The sequence below is a fragment of the Hemitrygon akajei genome, chromosome 30, assembly GCF_048418815.1.
Source record: "Hemitrygon akajei chromosome 30, sHemAka1.3, whole genome shotgun sequence".
NCBI classification, from domain to species: Eukaryota; Metazoa; Chordata; class Chondrichthyes; order Myliobatiformes; family Dasyatidae; genus Hemitrygon; species Hemitrygon akajei.
The window spans coordinates 44642398-44667404 of record NC_133153.1 but is presented as its reverse complement, the minus strand read 5'-3'; the positions used below and the strand labels follow the sequence as shown (position 1 = coordinate 44667404).

The 25007-nt window shown below is 45.6% G+C and overlaps 1 protein-coding gene across 3 annotated transcripts in view; it reads right to left on the bottom strand.

Moving 5' to 3' along the window:
* Window positions 1-19242, bottom strand: part of hacd3 (3-hydroxyacyl-CoA dehydratase 3) — a 105925-nt gene extending 86683 nt beyond the window's left edge. Inside the window, exons 1-2 of one of the 3 annotated variants that reach the window (XM_073032821.1) lie at window positions 19034-19242; window positions 9147-9189 (exon numbers count right to left, since the gene is read on the bottom strand). In XM_073032821.1, the coding sequence (XP_072888922.1) occupies window positions 9147-9189; window positions 19034-19126 (136 nt within the window). In that variant the 5' untranslated portion in view covers window positions 19127-19242. The remainder of the gene's footprint in view (window positions 1-9146; window positions 9190-19033) is intronic. The other 2 variants (XM_073032822.1, XM_073032820.1) reach the window with 2 other exon arrangements.
* Between the last annotated feature and the right edge of the window lie 5765 nt (window positions 19243-25007).

Sequence of the window (25007 nt, the reverse complement as noted above, 5' to 3'; positions counted from 1 at the left end):
CGGTTTTTGGTCGACACCGGTGCTGAGATCAGCGTCTTACCTCCGACGAGTTACGACACCCGCAGCAGGGCGCCGGGTCCCCCCCTGCGGGCCGCGAACGGCAGCACAATAAGGACCTATGGCACCCGTCCGGTGCAACTACGGTTCGGCTCCAGCCAGTTCACGTGGGACTTCACACTGGCCGCTGTAGCCCAACCGCTTCTGGGTGCGGATTTCTTGCGGGCTCACAGCCTACTGGTCGACCTGCCCAGGAAGAGACTGGCTCACGCCGAGACCTTTCAGACGTTCTCCCTGGGTGCAGCCCAGTTGCCAGCCCCTCACCTCGGCTCCATCATGCTGTCCAACAACGACTTCACCAGGGTCCTGGTGGATTTCCCATCAGTTCTGGCACCGCAGTTCGCAGCACCCATGCCCCGACACAGCGTACAGCACCACATCCTGACCCAGGGACCACCCCTCCACACCCGTGCTCAGCGGCTTCCCCCGGACAAGCTCCGACTGGTGAAGGAGGAGTTCAAGAGGATGGAGGAATTGGGGATCATCCGGCGGTCCGACAGCCCATGGGCCTCCCCCCTGCACATGGTGCCCAAAGCGACGGGGGCTGGAGACCGTGCGGCGACTACCGCAAGCTGAACGAGGCTACAACACCGGACCGCTACCCTGTGCCGTACATTCAGGACTTTGCAGCAAACCTGCACGGATCTTCTCCAAGGTAGACCTCATCCGCGGATACCATCAAATCCCGATGCATCCGGACGATGTCCCCAAAACGGCTCTCATCACCCCGTTCGGCCTTTTTGAGTTCCTCCGCATGCCGTTCGGCCTGAAGAATGCCGCACAGACGTTCCAGCGGTTGATGGACGCGGTGGGACGCGACCTGGACTTCGCATTCATCTATTTGGACGACATCCTCATAGCCAGCAGCAGTCGTCAGGAGCATCTGTCCCACCTCCGACAACTCTATGCCCGGCTGAGTGACTACAGTCTAACAATCAACCTGGCCAAATGCCAGTTCGGGCTCGACACCATTGACTTCCTGGGCCACAGGATTACCACAGACGGGGCAACCCCTCTGCCCGCCATTTCCCCCGACCCACCACGATCAAAGGCCTTCAGGAATTCGTAGGTATGGTCAATTTCTACCACCGTTTCCTCCCTTCAGCTGCCCGGATCATGCGCCCCCTGTTCGCCTTGCTGTCCGGTCTGGGCAAGGACATTACCTGGGACGAGGAGTCCGCCGCCGCTTTCATTCAAACGAAGGATGCCTTGGCAAACGCCGCGATGCTAGTGCACCCCAGAATGGACGTCCCTACCGCCCTCACAGTGGATGCATCTAATACGGCAGTTGGTGGGGTACTGGAGCAGCTCATCGCGGGCCACTGGCAACCCCTGGCGTTTTTCAGCAAACACCTGCGGCCACCCGAGCTCAAATACAGTGCTTTCGACCGGGAACTGTTGGCGCTATACCTGGCAATCCGGCATTTCAGGTATTTCTTAGAAGGTAGGCCCTTCACCGTGTTCACGGACCACAAACCGCTTACCTTTACGTTCACAAAGGTGTCCGATCCCTGGTCGTCCCGCCAGCAGCGCCATCTGTCCTACATCTCTGAATACACGACGGACGTCCGGCACGTCTCGGGTAAGGACAATGTCGTGGCGGATGCGCTCTCTCGCCCTAACATTCACGCCCTTTCCCAAGGGGTAGACTTTGAGGTGCTGGCAGAGGCACAGCAGGCAGATGAGGAGATCCCGAGTTACAGGACCGCAGTCTCCGGTTTGCAGCTCCAGGACCTCCCCGTAGGCCCAGGTGAGAGGACCCTACTCTGTGACGTCGCCACTGGCCAGCCCTGTCCCGTCGTCCCGCCACCTTGGCGACGACGTGTTTTCGACTCTATTCATAACTTGGTGCACCCCTCCATCCGCACTACCGTCCGGATGGTCTCCAGCAGGTTTGTTTGGCACGGACTCCGCAAGCAGGTCTGTGAATGGGCCAGAACGTGCATGCACTGCCAGACGGCCAAGGTGCAGCGACACACCAGGGCCCCGCCGCAGCAGTTCCACCCCACCCACCGGTGTTTCGACCACATTCATGTGGATATCGTGGGCCTCCTGACTATCGTGGACCGGTTCACAAGATGGCCAGAGGCGGTCCCGCTCACTGACACCACCTCCGAATCTTGCGCCCGGGCACTGATCGCCACCTGGCTGTCCTGCTTTGGTGAGCGATGGCCAGCCTGTTGGGGACTCAGCTGCACCACACCACTGCCTACCACCCACAGTCGAACGGACTGGTGGAGCGTTTCCACCGTCACCTGAAGTCGGCTCTCATGGCCCGCCTGCGAGGAGCTAACTGGGCGGACGAGCTTCCCTGGGTCCTACTCGGCATCCGCACGGCGCCCAAAGACAACCTGCACGCTTCGTCGGCCGAGTTGGTCTACGGCGCACCCCTGGTCGTTCCCGGGGAGTTCATACCAGCCCCAAGGGGGTGAGAGGAAGAACCCGCAGCAGTCCTGGGCAGACTACTCGAGAGGCTCGGTGCCCTGGCCCCCATACCCACTTCGCAGCATGGGCAGCACCCGACCTGCGTACCCAAAGACCTGCAGAACTGTAAGTTTGTGTTTGTACGGAAGGGCGGGCATCGGCCACCGCTGCAACGGCCCTACGAGGGGCCGTTCACGGTGCTCAGGAACAACGGTTCCACATTCGTGCTGGACGTTGGGGGGAGAGAGGAGTTTTTCACGGTGGACCGACTCAAGCCGGCCCATGTGGACCTGGCGCAACCGGTCGAGTTTCCAACATTGCGGCACAGAGGCCGACCTCCCAAACAGGGTCTGGCCCAGACTGTGGACATTGGGGGGTGTATCGCCGGTTCTTGGGGGGGGGGGGTTATGTGGCGACCCACTTACTAGCACACTCGAACCGGCTTACAATTAGCCAGCGTGCAGGCACAAAGGCTAGGTCCACAACAAAGGGAGACAGCCTGAGGGGGTGTCAGTACGTGCCTCTCGAAGCATCCGCGTGGGGGAGGGTGGATGGAGGGAGGTTTTAAAGCAAGGCTGTGAAGTTCGAATAAACTTTATCTTTGACTGCAGTTTACCGACTCCGTGTCGTTATTTTAGCGCTGCGTGTAGCACACCGCTACAATATAATCATATATATCACAAATCTCCACGAAGTATTTATCTGAGGTACACTTATAGAAAAGAGTGGAAAGAAAAAACAAGCAAAAGGAAAGAACTATGTACAAGTAGGGAGTGATCTTTTTTTTAACAACAGATTCATTGATTTGTGAGAATAAAATCAGGCCTATGAGGCATTATGTAGTTAAACCATTTTTCCCAGTATGAATCAAATTGTTCCAAATTGGATAAAATTCTCTTACGTTTGATTGGATTTAATAGCCCATTGACATTAAAAGAAATTAATTTTACCTTGTCCTTAGCCATCTGTATTTATCTGTCAATGTATCATTGAAATTAGAATAAAACTTAATCGATCTACTCCCTGAACAAATAAGAACCAAGAAACGCAAATAATAACAAAAATGGCAACGGATGTGTGATTCCAAGGCTGAGGTCTCTAGTAGATGACCCTGCGTTGAGCTAGAGGAAATGTCTAGCTGTGGGGGATAACCCCTCCTACTTGTGAGTTGAGGGCCCCCATTGCAGTATTCATAAAAGTCAGTGAACAAATCCATTACACAGAAAAGATTTCCCTGTGTACTCCTCCTATACACAAACACACTACACATATATATATTCTCATTTTGGCGGGGAAAAAGGAGTAAGTGAGCGAATAAAGAATAACAACTAAGTAATATAAAATCCACATTATAATAAGTATTTCTCGAGATAGGTGTATTACCGTGTACTTTTGCTTCCGTTTAGCTTCTCAACATTTTTAAAGTTAGCCAAACCTTATGGCTCCTCTGAAGGGGGTGAGGACTGTCTTTGGGAAACTCCCGGTCTCTTCCTGATATATTTCTCTCGGCCTCCTCCCGTCTCCTGCTTTCTCGATTCTTGCACTATTTCCCAAGCGGAGCGGGATAATTCCTCAGCCAGGTTTTCCCTCGTTTTGGTCACGCTGATGGGCAATCCTCTGGCCTTCATGTCTGTAGTCGCCTCTTCCACTGTTTGGTACAACTGCATCCCATTGTCATAAAACACTCGAAGTTTAGCAGGATACGGAGTTTGAAATCTAATCTTTTTTTGCTTTAGTACTTGCTTTACTTCAGAGTATTCTTTGCGTTTCTGCAGGACTACGGGGGTGATAATCTTGGTCGAAATATACTAATTTATTGTCGAAAAACACTCTCTTCTTACCCCAGGCCCTTCGTAGAATCTCTGCCCTGGTGCTGTACCGAAGCAATTTAATTATTATTGAGTGTGGCTTTCTATCCCGGGTAAGTTTCGGGACTAACGTGCAGTGGGCTCTTTCGACTTCCAGCTCCATAGCTGAGGGAAGATCCAGCGCATCCCGCAGTAACTTTCCCACAAACTCCATCATAGATGAGCCCTCCGCTCCTTCCGGAACGTTGTAGATTCTGATATTTTTCCATTGTGATCTTCCCTCCAGGTCAAGCATCTTGGTGATGTAGTATTTTTATTGTCTTACTCAGTATCCATTCCATGTTTTGAACCCGATCTTCCACCTTCTCAATTCAAGTCTCTGCCACCGCTATTTTTTGAATGACGCTGGTGAGCTTTGACTTACTATCACAGAGCTGCTGTTTTATATCTTTCTGGAACTCCATTATTTTTTTCAGGATTTCGAACATATTCGCCGCTTCGCCTGAACGAGGCCCAGCGTCCGCCTCGCTACGCAGTCAGGTAGGAGAGCTGCTCACTGCACTCCTCTCAGCTGCAGGCTCCGCAGTGTCGCTTTTTTTATTTCCATTCCTTTTCCCCATTCTTGCCCCTCTTTTCAGTTCAAATATTTTTCAAAAAATATTATATTTGATGGGTTAATGGGGCTTAATATGCGTTTTTCTGGAGGAGCTTGTGACTTAAGCTGCCATTCTCGACGATGACGTCACCAAAACCCCCAGTCATTCATTTCTTAAAGTAAGCCTGTAACCTCTCAGCGCCTCTCCTTTCCACTGAGCACCCCCCATCCCCTTTATCCCCCCCCTTAGAAACTCCCACTGAACCCAGGGGTTGATATCACCCACTTTGGGAACCTCTGATCTAGGTGGACAACCCAATAGGAACTGAAAGGCTCTACACATTCACTTCAGTCTAATTCCTGGGATTCACAAGTTAATATCATAAGACCATAAGGTTCAAGGTAAATATATTATATGTACTTTGATATGTCTCCATATACAACTCTGAAATTCATTTTTTTCCAGGTATTCTCAGTAAATCGAAGAAACATAATAGAATTGACGAAGACCACAGCCACCAAGATGGACAATCAATGTGCAAATCACAATAAGTTGTGTAAATACAAGAAATAAAAAAATAAGCAAGCAATAAATATTCAGAATATGAGATGAAGAGTCCTTGAAAGTGGATTGTGGGAACAGTTCAGTGATGGGGTGAGTGAAATTGAAAGAAGTTATCCCCAATGATTCAAGAGCTAAATGTTTGAAGGATAATAACTGCTCCTGAACCTGGTGGTGTGGGTCCTGAGGCCCCTGTATCTTCTTCCTGATGGCAGCAACTAGAAAAGAGCATGGTCTGTGTGATGGGGGTCCTTAATGATGGATGCTACTTTCCTGCAACAGCGCTCTGTGTAGATGTGTTGAATGATGGGGAGGGCTTTAGTTGTAATGGACAATGCTGTATCCACCACTGTTTGTAGGATTTTCCATTCAAGAGCATTGGTGTTTCTATACCAGGCCATGATACAACCAGTCAATGTGCTCTCCACCACAACTATAGAAGTTTGTCAAAGTTTTAGATGGCATTCTGACTCTTGCGCAAACTGGGCCTGGGATAGAGCCTCTGAAATTATAACACCCAGGAATTTAAAGTTGCTGACTCTCCCCACCTCTGCTCACCAATAAGGACTCGCTCATGGACCTCTAGTTTTGTCCTCCTGAAATCAATAATCAGCTCCTTCATCTTGATGACATTAAGTGAGAGGTTGTTGCTGTGTTCCACAGTTTGAAGATTGAATGAGTAATCTGGTGCTTCACTGTCTCAAAGATTCCAGGAGGCAAGCAGCCACGAGGCCTGGAAGCTTAGAATCAGGGCACAAGCCCATGATTGACGCCATTTCTCACCAATTAAAGCATTGAAGAAGATTGAAACGTCGAGGCAAATGCAGAAGGTGAGCGTGTATTCAGTGCCATCTGTCAGTATCTCATTCCCTGCTTCCAGAGGTTAGGGCTGGTGTGGCAGTCTCTCCCTCTCGTTCCTCATCTCAATGCTGTCAGAAGACGATACTAAAGATCTGGGTCTACAATTCGTGAATTAGTTTGTAGTTCCCTTGGACTCTTTCAGTTTAATGTTTTCTATTCTGTGTTTTTGCTTGTTGCTACTTGTTGCCATTTGCACAATTTCTTGGTTTTTGCACGTGGGAGGGGGATGTTGATGTTTTTCTTTGAACGGCCTCAATGGTTTTCTTTTGATTTGTGGCTGTCTAGAGAAGACAAATCTCAAGAGTTGTATATTGTATACCATGGCATGCAAAAGTTTGGGCACCCCTGGTCAAAATTTCTGAAAAGCTAAGCGAGTAAAAGATTACCTGATTTCCAAAATGCATAAAGTTAAAGATGACATATATCTTTAATATTTTAAGCAAGATTACCCTTTTATTTCCTTCTTTTAGTTTCAAAATAACAAAAAAGGAAAAGGGCCTGAAGCAAACGTTTGGGCACCCTGCATAGTCAGTACTTAGTAACACCCCCTTTGGCAAATATCACAGCTTGTAAATGCTTTTTGTAGCCAGCTAAGAGTCATTCAATTCTTGTTTGGGGGATTTTTGCCCATTCTTCCTTGCAAAAGGCTTCTAGTTCTGTGAGATTCTTGAGCCATCTTGCATGCACTGCTCTTTTGAGGTCTATCCACAGATTTTTGATAATGTTTAGGTCAGAAGACTACGAGGGCAACGGCAAAACCTTCAGCTTGCGCCTCTTGAGATAGTCCATTGTGGATTTTGAGGTGTGTTTAAGATCATTATCCTGTTGTAGAAGCCATCCTCTTTTCATCATCAGCTATTTTACAGACAGTGTGATGTTTGCTTCTAGAATTTTCTATTTAATTGAATTCATTCTTCCCTCTACCAGTGAAATGTTCCCCATACCACTGGCTGCAACACAAGCCCAAAGTATGATCGATCCACCCAGTGTTTAACAGTTGGAGAGGTGTTCTTTTCATGAAATTCTGCACCCTTTTTTCTCCAAAACATACCTGTGCTCATTGTGGCCAAAAGGTTCTATTTTAACTTCATCAGTCCACAGGAGTTGTTTCCACAAGGCATCCGGCTGGTTTAGATGTTCCTTTGCAAATTTCTGACGCTGAATTTTGGCCGCAATGAGCAAAGGTATGCTTGGATAAAAAAGGGTGCAGAATTTCAAGAAAAGAACACCTCTCCAACTGTTAAGCATGGGGGTGGATCGATCATATTTTGGGCTAGTGTTACAGCCAGTGGCACGGGTAACATTTCACTGGTAGAGGGAAGAATTAATTCAATTAAATAGCAGCAAATTCTGGAAGCAAACATCACACCATCTGTAAAAAAAAAGCTGAAAGCTGATGATGAAAAGAGGATGGCTTCCACAACAGGATAATGATCCTAAACACACCTCAAAATCCACAATGGACTACCTCAAGAGGCGCAAGCTGAAGGTTTTGCCATGGCCCTCACCATCCCCCAACATAAACATCTTCAAAACTCTGTGGATAGACCTCAAAAGAGCAGTGCATGCAAGACAGCCCAAAAATCTCACAGAACTAGAAGCCTTTTGCAAGGAAGAATGGGTGAAAATGCCCAAAACAAGAATTGAAAGACTCCTAGCTGGCTACAAAATGCATTTACAAGCTGCGATACTTGCCAAAGGGGGTGTTACTAAGTACTGACCATGCAGGGTGCCCAAACTTTTGCTTCGGGCCCTTTTCCTTTTTTGTTATTTTGAAACCGTGAAAGATGGAAATAAAAAGGTAATCTTGCTTAAATTATTAAAGATATATGTCATCTTTAACTTTATGCATTTTGGAAATCAGGTCATCTTTTACTTCCTTAGCTATTCAGAGTAACAGAAATTTTGACCAGGGGTGCCCAAACTTTTGCATGCCACTGTACATACTTTGATAATAAATGTACTTTGAAGTACAGAAGTGCGAACTTGAACAGACTGTTGCTTCACAAAAGCTAATTACTGGACTTTTACCAAAAACTGTTGAAATGTTCCAGCTAAGATAATGAAACCTTACTTTTTCATAATTTACACTAAAAATGTTACAATTGCATGGATTGTCCTAAATAAACTCTTATTACATGCAATTTCCCGCAAATTCTTCCAATTATAAATTCTTGTCAACATTTATCAGAAATTAATGGTAAAACAAGGACTTCATAAAGCTGTCACTGCCATGTCTCCTGTTCCTCAAGTTGTACTGAATAGCTCCAACTATCTCTGCTTACCAACTTGTACAAACTTTGTACTATGTTCGCTTTTTAAGAATAACATTAAATGAATTGCATAGAAATGACGATGTACAAACCTATTTGACGTGGGCACTGAATCATAACAGTGGCCCACTCAACTGCATTGCCAAACTCTCACCTTAAGAGTTAGGCTAAACCTATTTTAGAACAAGGTGAAGGATGCTTTTATAGTAACAAGAATTTTAGTTATGATGACCTTTGACAGTAAAAAGTTTTATTCTGTGTATTTTGTATTGTATTTGAATTATGTGTATTTGTATTTTAAATCACATGCATTAAGTTTTAGATTTATTATCTACTGTGAGTATTTTATATTGTGTTTAACTCTATGTAGTGTGGTGCTGTGCATCTTCAGCTCTGTGATGGTCTTACCACTACACAAATGAAGTTCCTCACAGAAAATAAAGTGAATTGAATTGAATTGATTTGATTTTGACTTCTACTAACATAAAAGGAAATGTGTTTGCAGATGCCTTAACATGGAATTGTTCACAGCACAGAAAAAGCCCATTTAGAAGTTAAAATCTTACCTCTGAAGAAAAGAGAATTTTCAATTATCTTGATGTCAGGTTTCTGTTGATAGAGAAAACAATTAAAAGGGATAGGATTGTTTAAGATTTACTATCTCTCACAATTTTACAGAAAAAGCAAACGTGCTACAATAGTCTCTCTCACGAATAAATATTGTGTTACGTACCCCGTAACCGGGTCACTTACCAGCAAAGATAGAGAGGTCCGTTGAAGTCTGATGGTACTATTTCTAACAGTATTTATTGATAAAAATACACAAAAATAATATCAATGCAAACATACAGATAATATACGTCGTCAATACTAAATCTAAAAGCGCGGGTATAATAATAATCAATAAGAAATAGCTCTATCGTTGTCTAGGGGATAATGTATTGTCCGATGGAAATATAAAAGTCACTCAAGTTCATTTAGGCTGCAGCTTTTGGCTGGAGAGAGACGGGGTTTAGAACTTGCCCGTTTTCCTTTCTATGATGTCAATCCTTCGAAATGTCGTCGGTGTCCTTTCCCTTTTTAGCTAAGCCGTCTTCCGTGGTCAGTCCCACCAATTCCGAGGCAAATGGAAAAGGACGCACGTGGGCTTTCCACCGGCTTTCGCTATTAAATGCTGTCACGGGATTTCTATCGTTTCTCCTGGTGCGTCCAAAGGGGTGGTTCCCCAGACCTTCTTTTATCCTTACTCACAGGGTCTCAGATGTCAATCAGGTTGGGGAGGATGCCATCCCCCCAACCAGCCCACGCTCATTCCTTGAGGGCATCGATGAATAGCACAGCGCTCAATACACAATTCCGTCTCCAAGAGACAATGGCCAGTTCCCATGGCTTTGAAATCGCTGAGGGCTAGGACATTCCAAACCCCCTGTGGATTCTCTCTCTCATTTCCTGGGTCTCCTGACCTGAATTAATAGCGATCTTGCGATTCTCAAAAAGGAGGGGGCTACTTTCTACCCTTCGGCCCCTCAGAGTTGGGGCGCAGGCGTAACACCCCCTTTCTTCAACACATTTTTTTTACCATCGGAAAAAAAACGAAGTAATACAGAGTCTTACAGGATTTTAGAATCTAACACAATAGAAAAGTTTTTTTTACACTACAGAGTAATACCGTTATACATCAAATTCAGCATCTAGATAAACAGTCCACGAGCACATTATCACTTCCTTTAATATGTTGTATCTTAATATCGAACTCTTGCAGCATCAGACTCCAACTCAATAACCTCCTGTTTTTATTTTTCATATTGGCCAGGAATACCAACGGGTTGTGATCTGTATAAACAACTACGGGCTTCTGCGCTGGACAAATGTACACTTCAAAATGTTGTATCGCCAAAACAAGGGCCAACAATTCCTTTTCCACGGTAGAGTAATTCCTCTGGTGTACACTGAACTTCCGAGAGAAATATGCTACCGGGTGCTCCACTCCATCCCCTGCTTGCTGTAATAGGACTGCTCCTGCAGCCTCATCACTCGCATCTGTTGCCAGGGAGAAGGGGGCTAACAAATCGGGTGCTTTTAACACAGGGTGATGGCACAATATGGCTTTTAACTTTTCAAAAGCATTCTGACAAGAATGGCTCCATTCAAATTTTTCCTCATTCCGTAGGAGTTTTGTAAGTGGGAGAGCAATATTCGCAAAATTTTTACAGAACTTCCGATAGTATCCCACCATGCCCAAAAACCTCCTCAGTGCCCTTTTATTGGAGGGTACAGGGACCTCAGAAATAGCCTGTACCTTTGCTTGCACAGGAGTCAACTGCCCCTCTCCTACCACATACCCCAAGTATGTGATCGTGGCATGACCAAATTCACTCTTTGCAAGGTTTACTGTAAGTTGGGCTGCTGACATCCTCTTAAACAGATTTTCTACAGCCTCCATGTGCTCCTCCCAGGTGTCACTCCAAACTACCACATCGTCAAGATAAGCCTTGGTGTGGGTTAACCCCTTTATCACTGTGTCTATCATCCTCTGGAATGTCCCTGGTGCATTTTTCATTCCGAACGGCATAACATTGTACTCATACAACCCAGATGGGGTGACAAAGGCTGAAATTTCCCGAGCCCTGTCTGTTAAAGGAACGCACCAGTACCCCTTTAACAAGTCAATTTTAGTGATGTACCTCGCCTTCCCCATTTTATCAATGCAATCATCCACCCTGGGGATAGGGTAATCGTCTGTCTGAGTGACAGCGTTTACCTTTCTGTAATCGGTACAGAATCTTATGGTACCGTCCGGTTTTGGGACAACCACGCAGGGAGAAGCCCATGCAGAAGAGGATTCGCGGATTATCCCAGCAGCTAGCACATGTTCAATCTCCTTTCCTACTATCTGGCTCTTTTCTGAATTCATCCGATAAGGGACTTGTTTAATCGGCGGTGTCGAGGTAACTATCACATCATGTTTTGTCCCACTACACCTTCTTGGGACATCTGGACATAAGTCTGTATGCCGGTTAATGAGCTGTGTTACCTGCTCCCGCTGTTCAGGCTCTAAGTGACTAACTTTATCCGCAAGGCTTGCTAAAATAACAGAGTTCTCCAATCTGATGGGTACTATACTTATCTTTTCAAACCGTTCTGGTTCCTCCTTACCACCCCCTGCTGCCTCATCAGTTTTCAGGACCGTACCGACCACCGCGGGGGTTGTTTCATGGTACCCTTTCATCATGTTCACATGAACTAACTGGGTCGGCTTTCGCCTATCGGTGTTTCAATCACGTAATTCAGCGAGTCTATTTTCTTACACACTGTATACGGTCCTTGAAACCTTGCCTGTAGGGGGTGGGTAACTACAGGAAATAGGACCAAAACCTTATCGCCCACGTGAAACTCTTGCTCTCTCGTTCGTTTGTTATACCATTGGCTCATTTTGATCTGGGAGCCTTTAAGGTTTTCTCTTGCCAAGGCACATGCCTTATGCAGCCTTTCCAGGAATTTTAAAACATAGTCAATCACACTGACTTGAACGGTCGGACTAGACCACTTCTCTTTAAGTAGGGTTAGAGGTCCCCTGGTCCTGTGACCAAAAACGAGCTCAAACGGACTGAACCCCAGAGATCCCTGAACTGTATCCCTTACGCAAATAACAGAAGGGATAAAGCATCATCCCAGTCTCGAACGTTTTCCTGACAATAAGTTTTAATCATGGTCTTTAGTATAGCGTGGAATCTTTCCAACACTCCCTGGGATTCCAGATGGTATGCCGAAGCTAAAATTTGTTTGACCCCCAGTTGGGTCATCATCTGCTGAAATGCTCTGGATGTAAAGGTACTCCCTTGATCCGACTGTATCTCCTTAGGCAGCCCCACTGTAGTAAAGAATTTAATATGGGCCTTTACCACCACAGAGGTCCTAATATTTCCCAGAGGCACAGCCTCTGGAAATCGTGTAGCAGCACACATCAGGGTCATGAAGTCGTACTGCCGCCCACTCGCAGTTTTAGGTAAAGGACCCACAAAATCCACAATGACTCGGGAGAAAGGCTCCTCACACGCGGGGATGGGTCAGAGGGGTGCCTTAGGGATAACTTGGTTCGGCTTACCAACCACCTGACATGTATGTCACCTTTTACAATACTCAGCAATATCTTTTCTCAGGTTTGGCCAATAGAAATCTCTCATAACCCGATCCACTGTCTTCTTTACTCCCAAATGCCCCCCTAAGGGTCCCTTATGAGCTAAGTTCAAAATTTCGTCCCGATACACTTTCGGAACTACTACCTGATGTACCACCGCCCAATCTTCATCGACCGGCACCGTGGTGGGCCTCCATTTCCTCATCAACACACCCTCTTTCAGGTAGTAACCCTCTGGCTCTGTCTCAATCTCGGTCTCAGAAAGAACTGACTCTCTCAATGCTACCAGCTCCTTGTCACATTCCTGTTCTCGTACAAACTCTCTTCTTGCTAAGGGTAGGCCTACCTCCTCCCTTTTACTCTCTTTTTCCTCCCTACTCTCCGTTTTACCCCCCCTCTAACCCTTGTTGGTACAGGGTCAGTAAAAACGTCTCGGCCAAGTCGATACTGGCCGGATTTAAACCAGTCTCTTTCTCAGCTGCCTTTCTCGACATGCTGCGAGTGATCGTGCATGCGGGATAGATCTTGGAATCTAGGGGCGGGGCCTCAACACTCACAGGCTTGGTTGTCAGCTTCACGGCTTCACCCATCTTGCCACCCGCTAAGTCGTTACCAAGAAGGACGTCCACGCCTTCCCCCAGTAATTCCGACAGTACCCCCACTTCCACTGGTCCAGATATCAGCTCACAATTCAGAATGATCCTATGCAAGGGCACCACTTCGGTCCCTTTTCCTATTCCTCTCAAGGCTACCTCTCCCGTCTGAGGACCAAAATCTAGCACCTTACTGCTAATCAATGACAGCTCCGCTCCCGTGTCTCTCCAGATCCGTACTGGAACTGGTGGGTCTCCCTCTCTCACAGACACGGTTCCTTCTGAACGAAACGTCTCACGTCCCTCCTGTACTCCATCTACCTGGGGCTCTCTCGTCGATTTTCTGATCGACGCAATACAGCCTATAGGTATAGCTGCTCTCCCTTTTCCTGGCTCCTTCCTCGGAGCGGGGCACTTAGATACAATATGACCCACCTTTCCACAATTAAAACAGGTCAAGCCAGGAAATCTCCTGGCTTCTTGCCTCTCCTCCTCAATTTTACCACTAGCTTCCGGCTGAGTTTCTCCCTTAGCCGGCGGGCTTTCTCTACCGTTCCCACGGTCTCTCTCTGGTAACTTTTATTCGAGGAAAACTTTGTCTTGTGGGTTAGGGCATATTCATCTGCGAACCTAGCAAATTCGGAGATGGACTTATTCGGCTTCTCATTCAAATACATCCGGATATCCTCCGAAACACAACCTTTAAATTCCTCAATCAGAATTAACTCCCTGAGACGCCAAAAATCCTCTTCCACTGTTTCTGCTGTACACCAACTATCCAAGAGCACACCCTTCTCATAGGCAAACTCGGTATACGTCTGATTCCACCCTTTCTTTATATTTCTGAACTTTTGTCTATACGCCTCAGGTACCAATTCGTAAGTCCAGAGAATGGCCTCGTTTACTTTGGCATAATTCTCCGCCTCTTCCTCCTCCATGGACAACGCCGCATATGCTCGTTGTGCCTTCCCTTTTAACACACTTTGTAACAGCGCCACCCACTGCTCTTTGGGCCACTTCTGATTCACTGCCACCTTTTCAAACTATCAACATCCATCTCCTCGAACGGAGGTACTAACCTCAACTCCCGACTAACATTAAACCGCTCCTCTCGGTCTGACCCTTGAGCTCTTCGCTCTTGCCTTAACTTTTCCATATTCAAGTCATGTTGCCTCTGTTTCTCTGCCTCCTCATACTCTCTCTCCTTCTCGGCTCTTCCCTTTTCTTTTTCAGCTGCTTCCAGCTGTTTTAACTGAATTTCATGCTCTCTTTGCTTCGCAGCTTGGTCCTGCTCTTTTTTCACCTCTAACCCCTTTAGCTGGAGCTCATGCTCCCGTTTCACCTCTAACTCCTTTAACTGGAGCGCATGCTCCCTTTGTCGGCCCTTTCTTTCTCTCTCTCAGCCCTTTCTTTCTCCTTCTCAGCTGCTTTAATTTAATTTCATGTTCCAACCTTAATTTCTCCAACTCTAATTGAGCCGTCCCACTAGCTGGTACCTTTTCAGGGATATTTTCCAATACCTCAGCTGCAAACACATTCTTCTCAATATAATATTGATTTATGGCCCTTCGCACCTCCCGCTTTTTCATTGACAACCTCACCTCTGCGAGGTTTAGCCCCTTCGCCATATTTATCAAGTCCGATTTGGTGGCCGCCTCTAGCGCCTCCAGAGTCGGGTTTTCTATAAATTCATCCACGTCCATCTTTGCTGGTTTCCCGTCTGGCTACCCGCGTACCAGATCCAAGTTTGGACTTACAAGCCTGATTCACTGGCCTCCCAATTTGGTGTCAAATCTCGAGACGAGAACCCCAATTGTTGCATACCCCGTAACTGGGTCACTTACCAGCAAAGATAGAGAGGTCCGTTGAAGTCTGTTTCTAACAGTATTTGATAAAAATACACAAAAATAATATCAATGCAAACATACAGATAATATACGTCATCAATACTAAATCTAAAAGCGCGGGTATAATAATAATCAATAAGAAATAGCTCTATCGTTGTCTAGGGGATAATGTATTGTCCGATGGAAATATAAAAGTCACTCAAGTTCATTTAGGCTGCAGCTTTTGGCTGGAGAGAGACGGGGTTTAGAACTTGCCCGTTTTTCTTTCTATGATGTCGATCCTTCGAAATGTCGTCGGTGCCTTTTCCCTTTTTAGCTAAGCCGTCTTCCGTGGTCAGTCCCACCAATTCCGAGGCAAATGGAAAAGGACGCACGTGGGCTTTCCACCGGCTTTCGCTATTAAACGCTGTCACGGGATTTCTATCGTTTCTCCTGGTGCGTCTAAAGGGGTGGTTCCCCAAACCTTCTTTTATCCTTACTCACGGGGTCTCAGATGTCAATCAGGTTGGGGAGGATGCCATCCCCCCAACCAGCCCACGTTGCTCATTCCTTGAGAGCATCGATGAGTAGCATAGCGCTCAATACACAATTCCATCTCCAAGAGACAATGGCCAGTTCCCGTGGCTTTGAAATCGCTGAGGGCCAGGACATTCCAAACCCCCTGTGGATTCTGCGTCTCTCTCTTATTTCCTGGGTCTCCTGACCTGAATTAATAGCGATCTTGCGATTCTCAAAAAGGAGGGGGCTACTTTCTACCCTTCGGCCCCTCAGAGTTGGGGCGCAGGCGTAACAATTGAAGCAAAGTATTAAGGGTCTCCCCTACCTCTCCAATTCTAGGCATGTTTCCTCTTCTATCCCTGATCAATCTTACCCTCATTCATCATCCTCCTGTTCTTCACTTATGTGTACAAAGCCTTGGGGTTTTCCTTAATGCTATTCATCAAGGCATTTTCATGCACAATTCTAGCTCCCTGGAATCCATTCATCAGCTTTTTCCTGGCTACCTTGCAACTCTCCTGACCCCTGTCTGATCCTTGCTTTCTAAACCTTAAGTAAGCTTCTTTCTTCCTATCCATTGCACTAAAGAGTTGCCAATAACATTAGGGAAGTGGAAGACCCCCATGACAACCCTGTTATTTTTGCATCTTTCCAAATTCCAACTCTTGATCTGTTTCCCAGCATTTCTTTTGTCACTGGGTGTCTCAATACTCTCAATAGAGTGATTACTCCCTTCCTGTTTCTGACTTCCACACACACTGACTCAAAAGACAATCCAAACATGAGTCCACCCATTGTGCAGCTGTGCTACTCTCCAATCTCTTATCTCCCTCCCTGTCCATTTTGAAACATCTAAACCCTAGAATATTCTGCAGCCACTCCTATCCTTGTGACAGCTAAATATCCGTAATAACCACAAGATCATAGATCAATGTACTGACCCATGTTCTAAGTTCAAAACTCTTGTTCCTGAAACTTCTTGCATAAAATAAGCACACTTCAACACATTCCACTAATGCAATTTTTCCCTATCAACTACCTATCGTTCCTCACAGACTCTATATATGCTGTATCTACCTGTACACCAACTGCCCCATCCTCTATCACTCAGGTTCCCACCCCCTGCAAAACTAGCCTAAACACTCATTTGATGAGTTTCATAATTCTGGTCCTGTAAAAACAAAAAACAAATACAAAATGCCTGTTTGTTCATTTAACCAAAAATCATACATATACAGCTAATACTGTATACAATTTTCACAAAGTGAGACCAACCAGCATTTTATTATTAAAATGTGCAGCTTGGAAGCAGGCAACTGAGCCCAAAAAATCCATATTAGTGATCATGTCTACACAAGCAGTGGTTGTAATCTCCAGCACTTATTCCTTTTCCTCTATCCAACATGTTTTTACTTCCAAATTAGCAATTTTCAGCAATGCTTTACACACCATTTCAACACAATCCTTCACAATACATCAACATCATTTTGAGACTAAGAGACTACAGGTCTGAGTTGTGGAGCATCACCTAAAAATCTACAGGAACCTAGCAGGTCAGGCAGCACCTATGGAGGAAAATAGACAGTTGACTTCTTTGGTGCCTGACCTGCTGAGATGCTGCAGGTTTTTATGTGCTGCTCAACATTATTTTGATGTCACACAACTGTAACTAGAAGAACAGTGACACAGACAACCATAAGTGAAATATCATCACATCAGAGATAAACAAGATCAGAACACATTTCAGATATGTAGTAAAATGGCTTATGACAGAGCCTCTCAATAATGGTTTCAAACTGACTAGATACTTCTAGCAGTCATTCAATATATCGGTAAATTGGTTTTATTATTGTATATGCACTGAGATACAGCGAAAAACTTTGTTTTGCATGGCAAAACATAAAGATCATTTCATCACATCAGTACGTTGAGCTAGAAGAGAAAAGCAATAATAGAATGTAGAATAAAATGTTACAGTTGCAGAGGAAGTTCAGTGTAGGCATATAGCAAGGTGGAAGGCTATTAAGTGGTCAATTATGATGTTAAGAGTCCATCTTATTGTAGATAACCAGTTAACTGTGGAACAGAGGCTGTTCTGTGCATTCAGGATTTATATCTTCTGCCCAATGGGTGGGGCATATGGATAGAGAATGTCCAGGGTGGATGGGGTTATTGATTATGCTGGCTTCTTTACAGAGATAGCACAAGTGTAGAGAGAGTCTATATAGAGGGGAGGTTAATTTCTGTGATGTTCTGAACTGTGTCCACAACTCTCTACAGTTCTTTGTGGCTTCAGAAAGAGTAGTTGCCACACCAAGCTGTGATGCATACAAATAGGATCGTTCTATGGTGCATCTATAAAAATCTGGTGAGGGGCAATGGGAACATGCTGAATTTCTTTAGCCTCCTGGGAAAGCAAAGGTGCTGGTGCGCTTTCTTACCCAAGAATGGACCATGACAGGTTATAGTGATGTTTGTTTCTAGGAACTTGAAGCTCTCAACCCTTCTCTCATCATTCATCCTTCTTTCAATTTATATTCAACACCTGCCAAAAAAATGACCTCACCAATACCACTTTGTCTAAAATATAATTGTGCACAAAGTAACTTTCCAGAATGTTCTCTGTCACTAGTGTCATCAAACAGAATATATTATTTATACATCATTATAAGTGAGCGTGCAGCTAGCATTGCAGTTTTATCTCATGTTGCAAGCATAGGGTTACAGCATTGTACTAGCTTGTTCTGGCTCATTCACCCACAAACTGCAAGCAGTTCCTGGAGCAACAACTGTTACATCATCTGCCCACAGGGCTCTGACCCACCTCTACCTTCCTGTCCACCACAACCACTTCATCTACCTCAATAAAAATGTCCATCCTGTCCCATCTCCACCTTTTCACCTATCCCAACCACTCCATCTAGTTTAATCAGAATGCCTGTCCTGTCCCACCTCTACCTTCCCATCCGCCCCAACCACTCCAACCTTCCCATCCACCCCAACCACTCCATCTACCTCAATCAGAATGTCCGTCCTGTTCCACCTCTACCTTCCCATCCATCCCAACCACTCCACCTACCTCAATCAGAATGCCCATCATGTCTCACCTTCACCTTCCCGTCCATCTCATCCACACTATCCACCCTACACACCGACACACGTCTGCCTTCCCACTTACCCCGATCAGAACGACCACCCACACACACCATCCTTCCCACCACCTCACCCGCTGCCAGGCCTGCTCGCGGTGCTTGTCATCCCCAAGTTAATCATTACCGGGCCCTTTCCCCGCCGACCCCCACCTCTTCCGCGCTCGCACACCAGTCATGCACCGTGTACGCGCGCCGATAACCCCTCCCCCAGCCCGTCCGCTTCACCTGCACATCACTTAGGTCCACCCTGAGGAACAGCTCGCCATGCCTCTGCGCCCAGTAAACGTGCGGAGTCAGGCTCAGGCTTTGGCCCGGCATCTCGCACCACAGCACTAGCGCACGGTGACAGATGACCAACCGGAATCCGCGTCCTCGCCGCGCCGCTGCTGTTTTACTGGAACAATCGGCACGACTGACGTACGCGTCACGCGAAGTGGGTGCGCGCACGCTCTAGGACGCTGTGGCAGTCCCTTCCGCATCCCTTACAGGGGAAAAAAAGCTTTCGTTTTAGGCAATGTTGAAACGGAACAAATATAGCAACCAATCTGTTCATAGCAAGCTGGCAGCGGTAATAAACAGATAATCTACTTATAGTGACACAGGTCATGGAATAAATATTAGCTGGTCAACAAACATTAGATCAGATCAAAATCAAGTTTCATATCATCGATCTATGTCGTGGAATTTGTTGTTTTGCAGCAGCAGTACATTGGAATGCATAATATTCTTACATATAATTTACAATAAGAACTGTATAAAAATTTCAATTGTATGTAAAAAGAGAGAAAAAAAAGAAATACTTAGGTAGCGTTCATGGGTCTATTGTTAATTAAATCTGATGGTGGAGGGGAAGAAGCTGTTCCTAAAACATTGAGTGTGTGTCTTCAGGGTCCTGTATCTCCTCTTCGATGGTAACAATGAGAAGAGGGTATATCCTGGGTGATAGGAGTCCTTAATGATGGATGCCAACTTTTTGGCTAGTGCCTCTGATGGAGCTGGCTGAGCTTACAACTTTCTGCTGTTTTTTCTTTGCAGTGGCCCCTCCATACTAGATGGTGGTGCAACTGAGATTAAATTATCTCCATGGTACATCTAGAAATTTACGAGTCTTTGGTAACAAACCAAATCTCCTCAAACCCCTGATGAAATTTGTTGTACCTTCTTTGTAATTGTTGGGCTCAAGATAGATCTTCATCAGAGATGTTGACAACCAGGAACTTGAAACTGCTCATCCTTTCCACTGTTGATCCCTCGATGAGGATTGGTGTGTGTTCCCATGACTTCTGAAATCAACAATCTATTCCTTGGTCATATTGACGTTGAGTGCAAGATTGTTGTTGCATCACCACTCAACCAGCTGATCTGTCTCACTCCTGTACTCCTCCTTGTCACCATCTGAAATTCTGCCAACATTAGTTGTGTCATCAGCAAATTTATAAATGATATTTTAGCTGCGCCTAGCCATATATTCGTGGGTGTAGAGAGAGTTTAGCAGTGGGCTAAGCACGCATGCTTGAGGTGCCCCAGTGTTGATTGTCAGCTAGGAGTTAATATTACACCTGATCAGCACTGACTGTGGTCTTCCGGTGAGTAAGTTAAGGATCTATTTGCAGAGGGTTACAGGGACCCAGGCTTTGGAGCTTGTTGATTACAACTGAGAGTATCATTATGTTGAACGCTGAGCTGTTACGTTATATATACCAGGGTGCAATGAAATCCCTTTCTCACATGAACCTCACAGACTAAACAGTACATATCATGATAATAAATACAGCAAAACAACAGAATGGTGTGAAATACAGCACAATGGTGCAAATATGATCTTATTTAAGTCTAAATAATCTTTAGCGCAAAAAGAAATGCTGAAGTGCAGATAATAGAAAAACCAAACCACAATAGAACTAAGAGAGCCAGAACATGACAGCATCACCACAAAGGAGAATGTGAAAGAGATGCAAACACAAGGAAATCTGCAGATGCTGGAAATTCAAGCAACACACACAAAATGCTGGTGGAATGCAGCAGGCCAGGCAGGGTCTCGGCCCGAAACGTTGACAGTGCTTCTCCCTATAGATGCTACCTGGCCTGATGTGAAAGAGATGATTGGCTTAGCAGTCTGATAGCAGTGAGGAAATGGGATTAGAATTAATTCATTATTTTCTCATGAACAGGGATACAGTGAAAAGCTTATCTTGAATATAGTTCATACAGGTCAAGACACTGTTCTTGAGGCTGGCTGTTCACAAACAAGAGAAAATCTGTAGATGCTGGAAATCCAAGCAACACACAGAAAATGCTGGAAGAACTCAGCAGGCCAGATAGCATCTATGGGAAAAAGTACAGTCGATGTTTTGGGCTGAAACATCAACTGTACTTTTTTCCTATAGATGATCCCTGACCTGCTGAGTTCCACCAGCATTTTGTGTGTGTTGTTGAGATTGGCTGTCCAGGCTTTCAAGCTCCTGCATCTTCTCTCAGAAGGTAAAAGACAGAAAGGGAATGGCCAGGGTGGTAGGCATCTTTGATAATACCATTAGCTTTCCTGAAGCAATGCATGTGAAGGTAGACTGGAGGAAAGGATGTGATAAGCCTATGATGAACTGGGCAGTGTTACCTCCTTCTGTAGCTTCCACTGGTCCAGAACAGAGCAAGAGACATGAGAGTCATAGATTGGGCTGAGCCAGCTGTCAAAGATTCCCATCTAAGCTAGTCCCATTTACCCACATTTGGCCCAAATCCCTCTAATGTTTCCTATCCTAGAACCTCTCCAAGTACCTTTTAAATGTTGTTAATATGCCTGCTTCAAACACTTGCATTAGCAGCTCATCCCATATCCATCACTCTCTAAGTGAAAAGGATACTTCTCGACTTCCTATTAAATTGGAGTAAGGGGAATCATGAGACTATCAAGCAGGAAATTGGAAGCTTAAATTGGGAACAGATATTTTCAGAGAAAGGTACGGGAGAAATGTGGCAAATGTTCAGAGGTTATTTGTGTGGAGTTCTGCATAGGAACGTTCCAATGAGATAGGGAAGTTATGGTAGGGTACAGGAACCATGGTGTACAAAGGCTGTAATAAATCTAGTCAAGGAGAAAAGCAAAGCTTATGAAAGGTTCAGAGAGCTAGGTAATGTTAGAGATCTATAAGATTATAAGGCTAACAGGAAGGAGCTTAACAAGGAAATTAGGAGAGCCAGAAGGGGCCATGAGAAGGCCTTGGCGGGCAGGATTAAGGAAAACCCCAAGGCATTCTACAAGTATGTGAAGAGCAAGAGGATAAGATGTGAAAGAATAGGACCTATCAAGTGTGACATGTGGGAAAGTGTGTATGGAACCAGAGGAAATAGCAAAGGTGCATAATGAATACTTTACTTCAGTATTCACTGTGGAAAAGGATCTTTGTGATTGTAGTGCAGACTTGCAGCAGTCTTAAAAGCTTGAGCATGTAGATATTAAGAAAGAGGATGTGCTGGAGCTTTTGGAAAGCATCAAGTTGGGTGAGTTGCCGGGACCAGATGAGATGTACCCCAGGCTATTTTGGGAGGCGAGGGAGGAGATTGCTGAGCCTCTGGCAATGATCTTTGCATCATCAATGAGGGTGCGAGAGGCTCCAGAGGATTGGAGGGTTGCAGATGTTGTTCCCTTATTCAAGAAAGGGAATAGAGATAGCCCAGGAAATTATAGACCAGTGAATCTTACTTCAGCGGTTGGTAAACTGATGGAGAAGATCCTGAGAGGCAGGATTTATGAACATTTGAAGAGGTATAATATGATTAGGAATAGTCAGCATGGCTTTGTCAAAGGCAGGTCATGCCTTACGAGACTGATTGAATTTTTTGAGGATGTGACAAAACACATTGGTGAAGGAAGAGTAGTAGATGTAGTGCATATGGATTTGAGCAAGGCACTTGATAAGGTACCCCATGCAAGGCCTATTGAGAAAGTAAGGAGGCATGGGATCCAAGGGGACCTTGCTTTGTGGATCCAGAACTAGCGTATCCACAGAAGGCAAAGAGTGGTTGTAGACAGGTCATATTCTGCATGGAGGTCAGTGACCAGTGCTGTGCCTCAGGGATCTGTTCTGGGACCCCTTTGTAATTTTTATAAATGACCTGAATGAGGAAGTGGAGGGATGGGTTAGTGAGTTTGCTGATGACTCTAAGGTTGGAGGTGTTGTGGATAGTGTGGAAGACTGTCAGAGGTTACAGTGGAACATTGATAGGATGCAAAACTGGGCTGAGAAGTGGAAGATGGAGTTCAACCCAGATAAGTGTGAAGTGGTTCATTTTGGTAGGTCAAGTATGATGGCAGAATATAGTATTAATGGTAAGACTCTTGGCAGTGTGAAGGATCAGAGGGATCTTGGGGTCCAATTCCATAGGACACTCAAAGCAGCTGCGCAGGTTGACTCTGTAGTTAAGAAGGTATATGGTGCATTGGCCTTCACCAATCATGGAATTGAATTTAGGAGCTGAGAGGTAATATTGCAGCTATATAGGACCCTGGTCAGACCCCACTTGAAGTATTGTGCTCAGTTCTGGTCGCCTCACTACAGGAAGGACATGGAAGCCATAGAAAGGGTGCAGAGAAGATTTACAAGGATGTTGCCTGGATTGGAGAATGCCCTATGAAAACAGGTTGAGTGAACTCGGCCTTTACTCCTCGGAGTGAAGGAGGATGAGAGGTGACCTGATAGAGGTGTACAAGATGATGAGAGGCATTGATCATGTGGATAGTCAGAGGCTTTTTTCCCAGGGCTGAAATGGCTGCCACAGGAGGACACAGGCTTAAGGTGTTGGGGAGTAGGTACAGAGGAGATGTCAGGGGTAAGTTTTTTTACGCAGAGAGTGGTGAGTGCATGGAATGGGCTGCCAGCAACGGTGGTGGAGGCGGATGGGATAGGGTCTTTTAAGAGACTTTTGCATAGTTACGTGGAGCTTAGAAAAATAAAGGGCTTTGGGTAACCCTGCTAATTTCTAAGGTAGGGACATGTTCGGCACAACTTTGTGGGCCGAAGGGCCTGTGTTGTGCTGTAGGTTTTCTATGTTTCTAAATCTCTCTCCTCTTACCTTAAACCTGTCACAACCACGGATTTGGCAGCGCAGCAGATACAGCAATTGCACTCCTGAATATGTACATGTCAGCTAATTATTATTTCATTTTGACAGTATTTTATGCCATTCGTTCCGTTGTAGTACTTGTTGAGACTTGGACACAGCAATGCTTCGCTGTCTGCTTGCATTCCACCTTGCATGAGAAATTGGACTGTCAAGTCAACTGACTCTGAAGACAAGCAGTATCCATTTTATTCTTAGTTGTGTTATGTGCGCAGCCCCCTCCTTTGTGAGAATCACAGGTGTTGTGCCCGCAGCCCCCTCCTTTGTGAGAATCGCAAGAGCACCAAAGGGAGGGTAAGTCAGTGGACCCAGGAAATGGGAGAGAGACGTGCTGGATGCCTCGTTCCTTGGAGACACATTTGTGGATTGGAAACTAGTATACGTGCAAGCCCTCGGGCAACGTGGGCAGGGTGAGAGAGAGATTGCATCATCCACCAACCTGATTGACATCTTCAATCCTGCCAGTCAGGATAAAAGAGGGGCTGTAGGAACAGCCCCCTCAGACACACCAGAAGAGACGCTAGCGATCCCGTAATAGCGGGCAGCCATTTGAAGGAAGCCACGTGTGTTCGGTTCCCTTGCCTGGAAGCCGGTGGCGGATATCACAGAAACGATTTTCTTGAACTAACAACGGGGAACCAACTCCCCCGACCCAACGGATTGGCCTCATCGAAAGACCCGGGCAAGTTTCTTTTTCTCACAAATCTCTCTCTCTCTCTCCAACAAGTGAAAACCCAGCGGTCTTCAAAAACCTGAAGCCTGCAGGAACTGAGTGACTCTTATATTTCCAACGGACAATATATTACCCCCTAGACAAACGATAGAGCTCTTTCTTATTGATGATTATTACTATACCCGCGCTTTAGATTGAGTATTGACAACGTAGATTATCTGAATGTTTGTATTAACCTTATTTTTGTGCCCCTTTATAAATAAAGACTTTTAAAAATAGTACCATCAGACTCCAACGGACCTCTCTATCTTTGCTGGTAAGTGACCCAGTTACAGGGTACGTAACAGTTGTTATTTTCAGCCACAGTGTAGGCTTCATTTTCCATTTGAGAGTTTTAGTTAACAACCC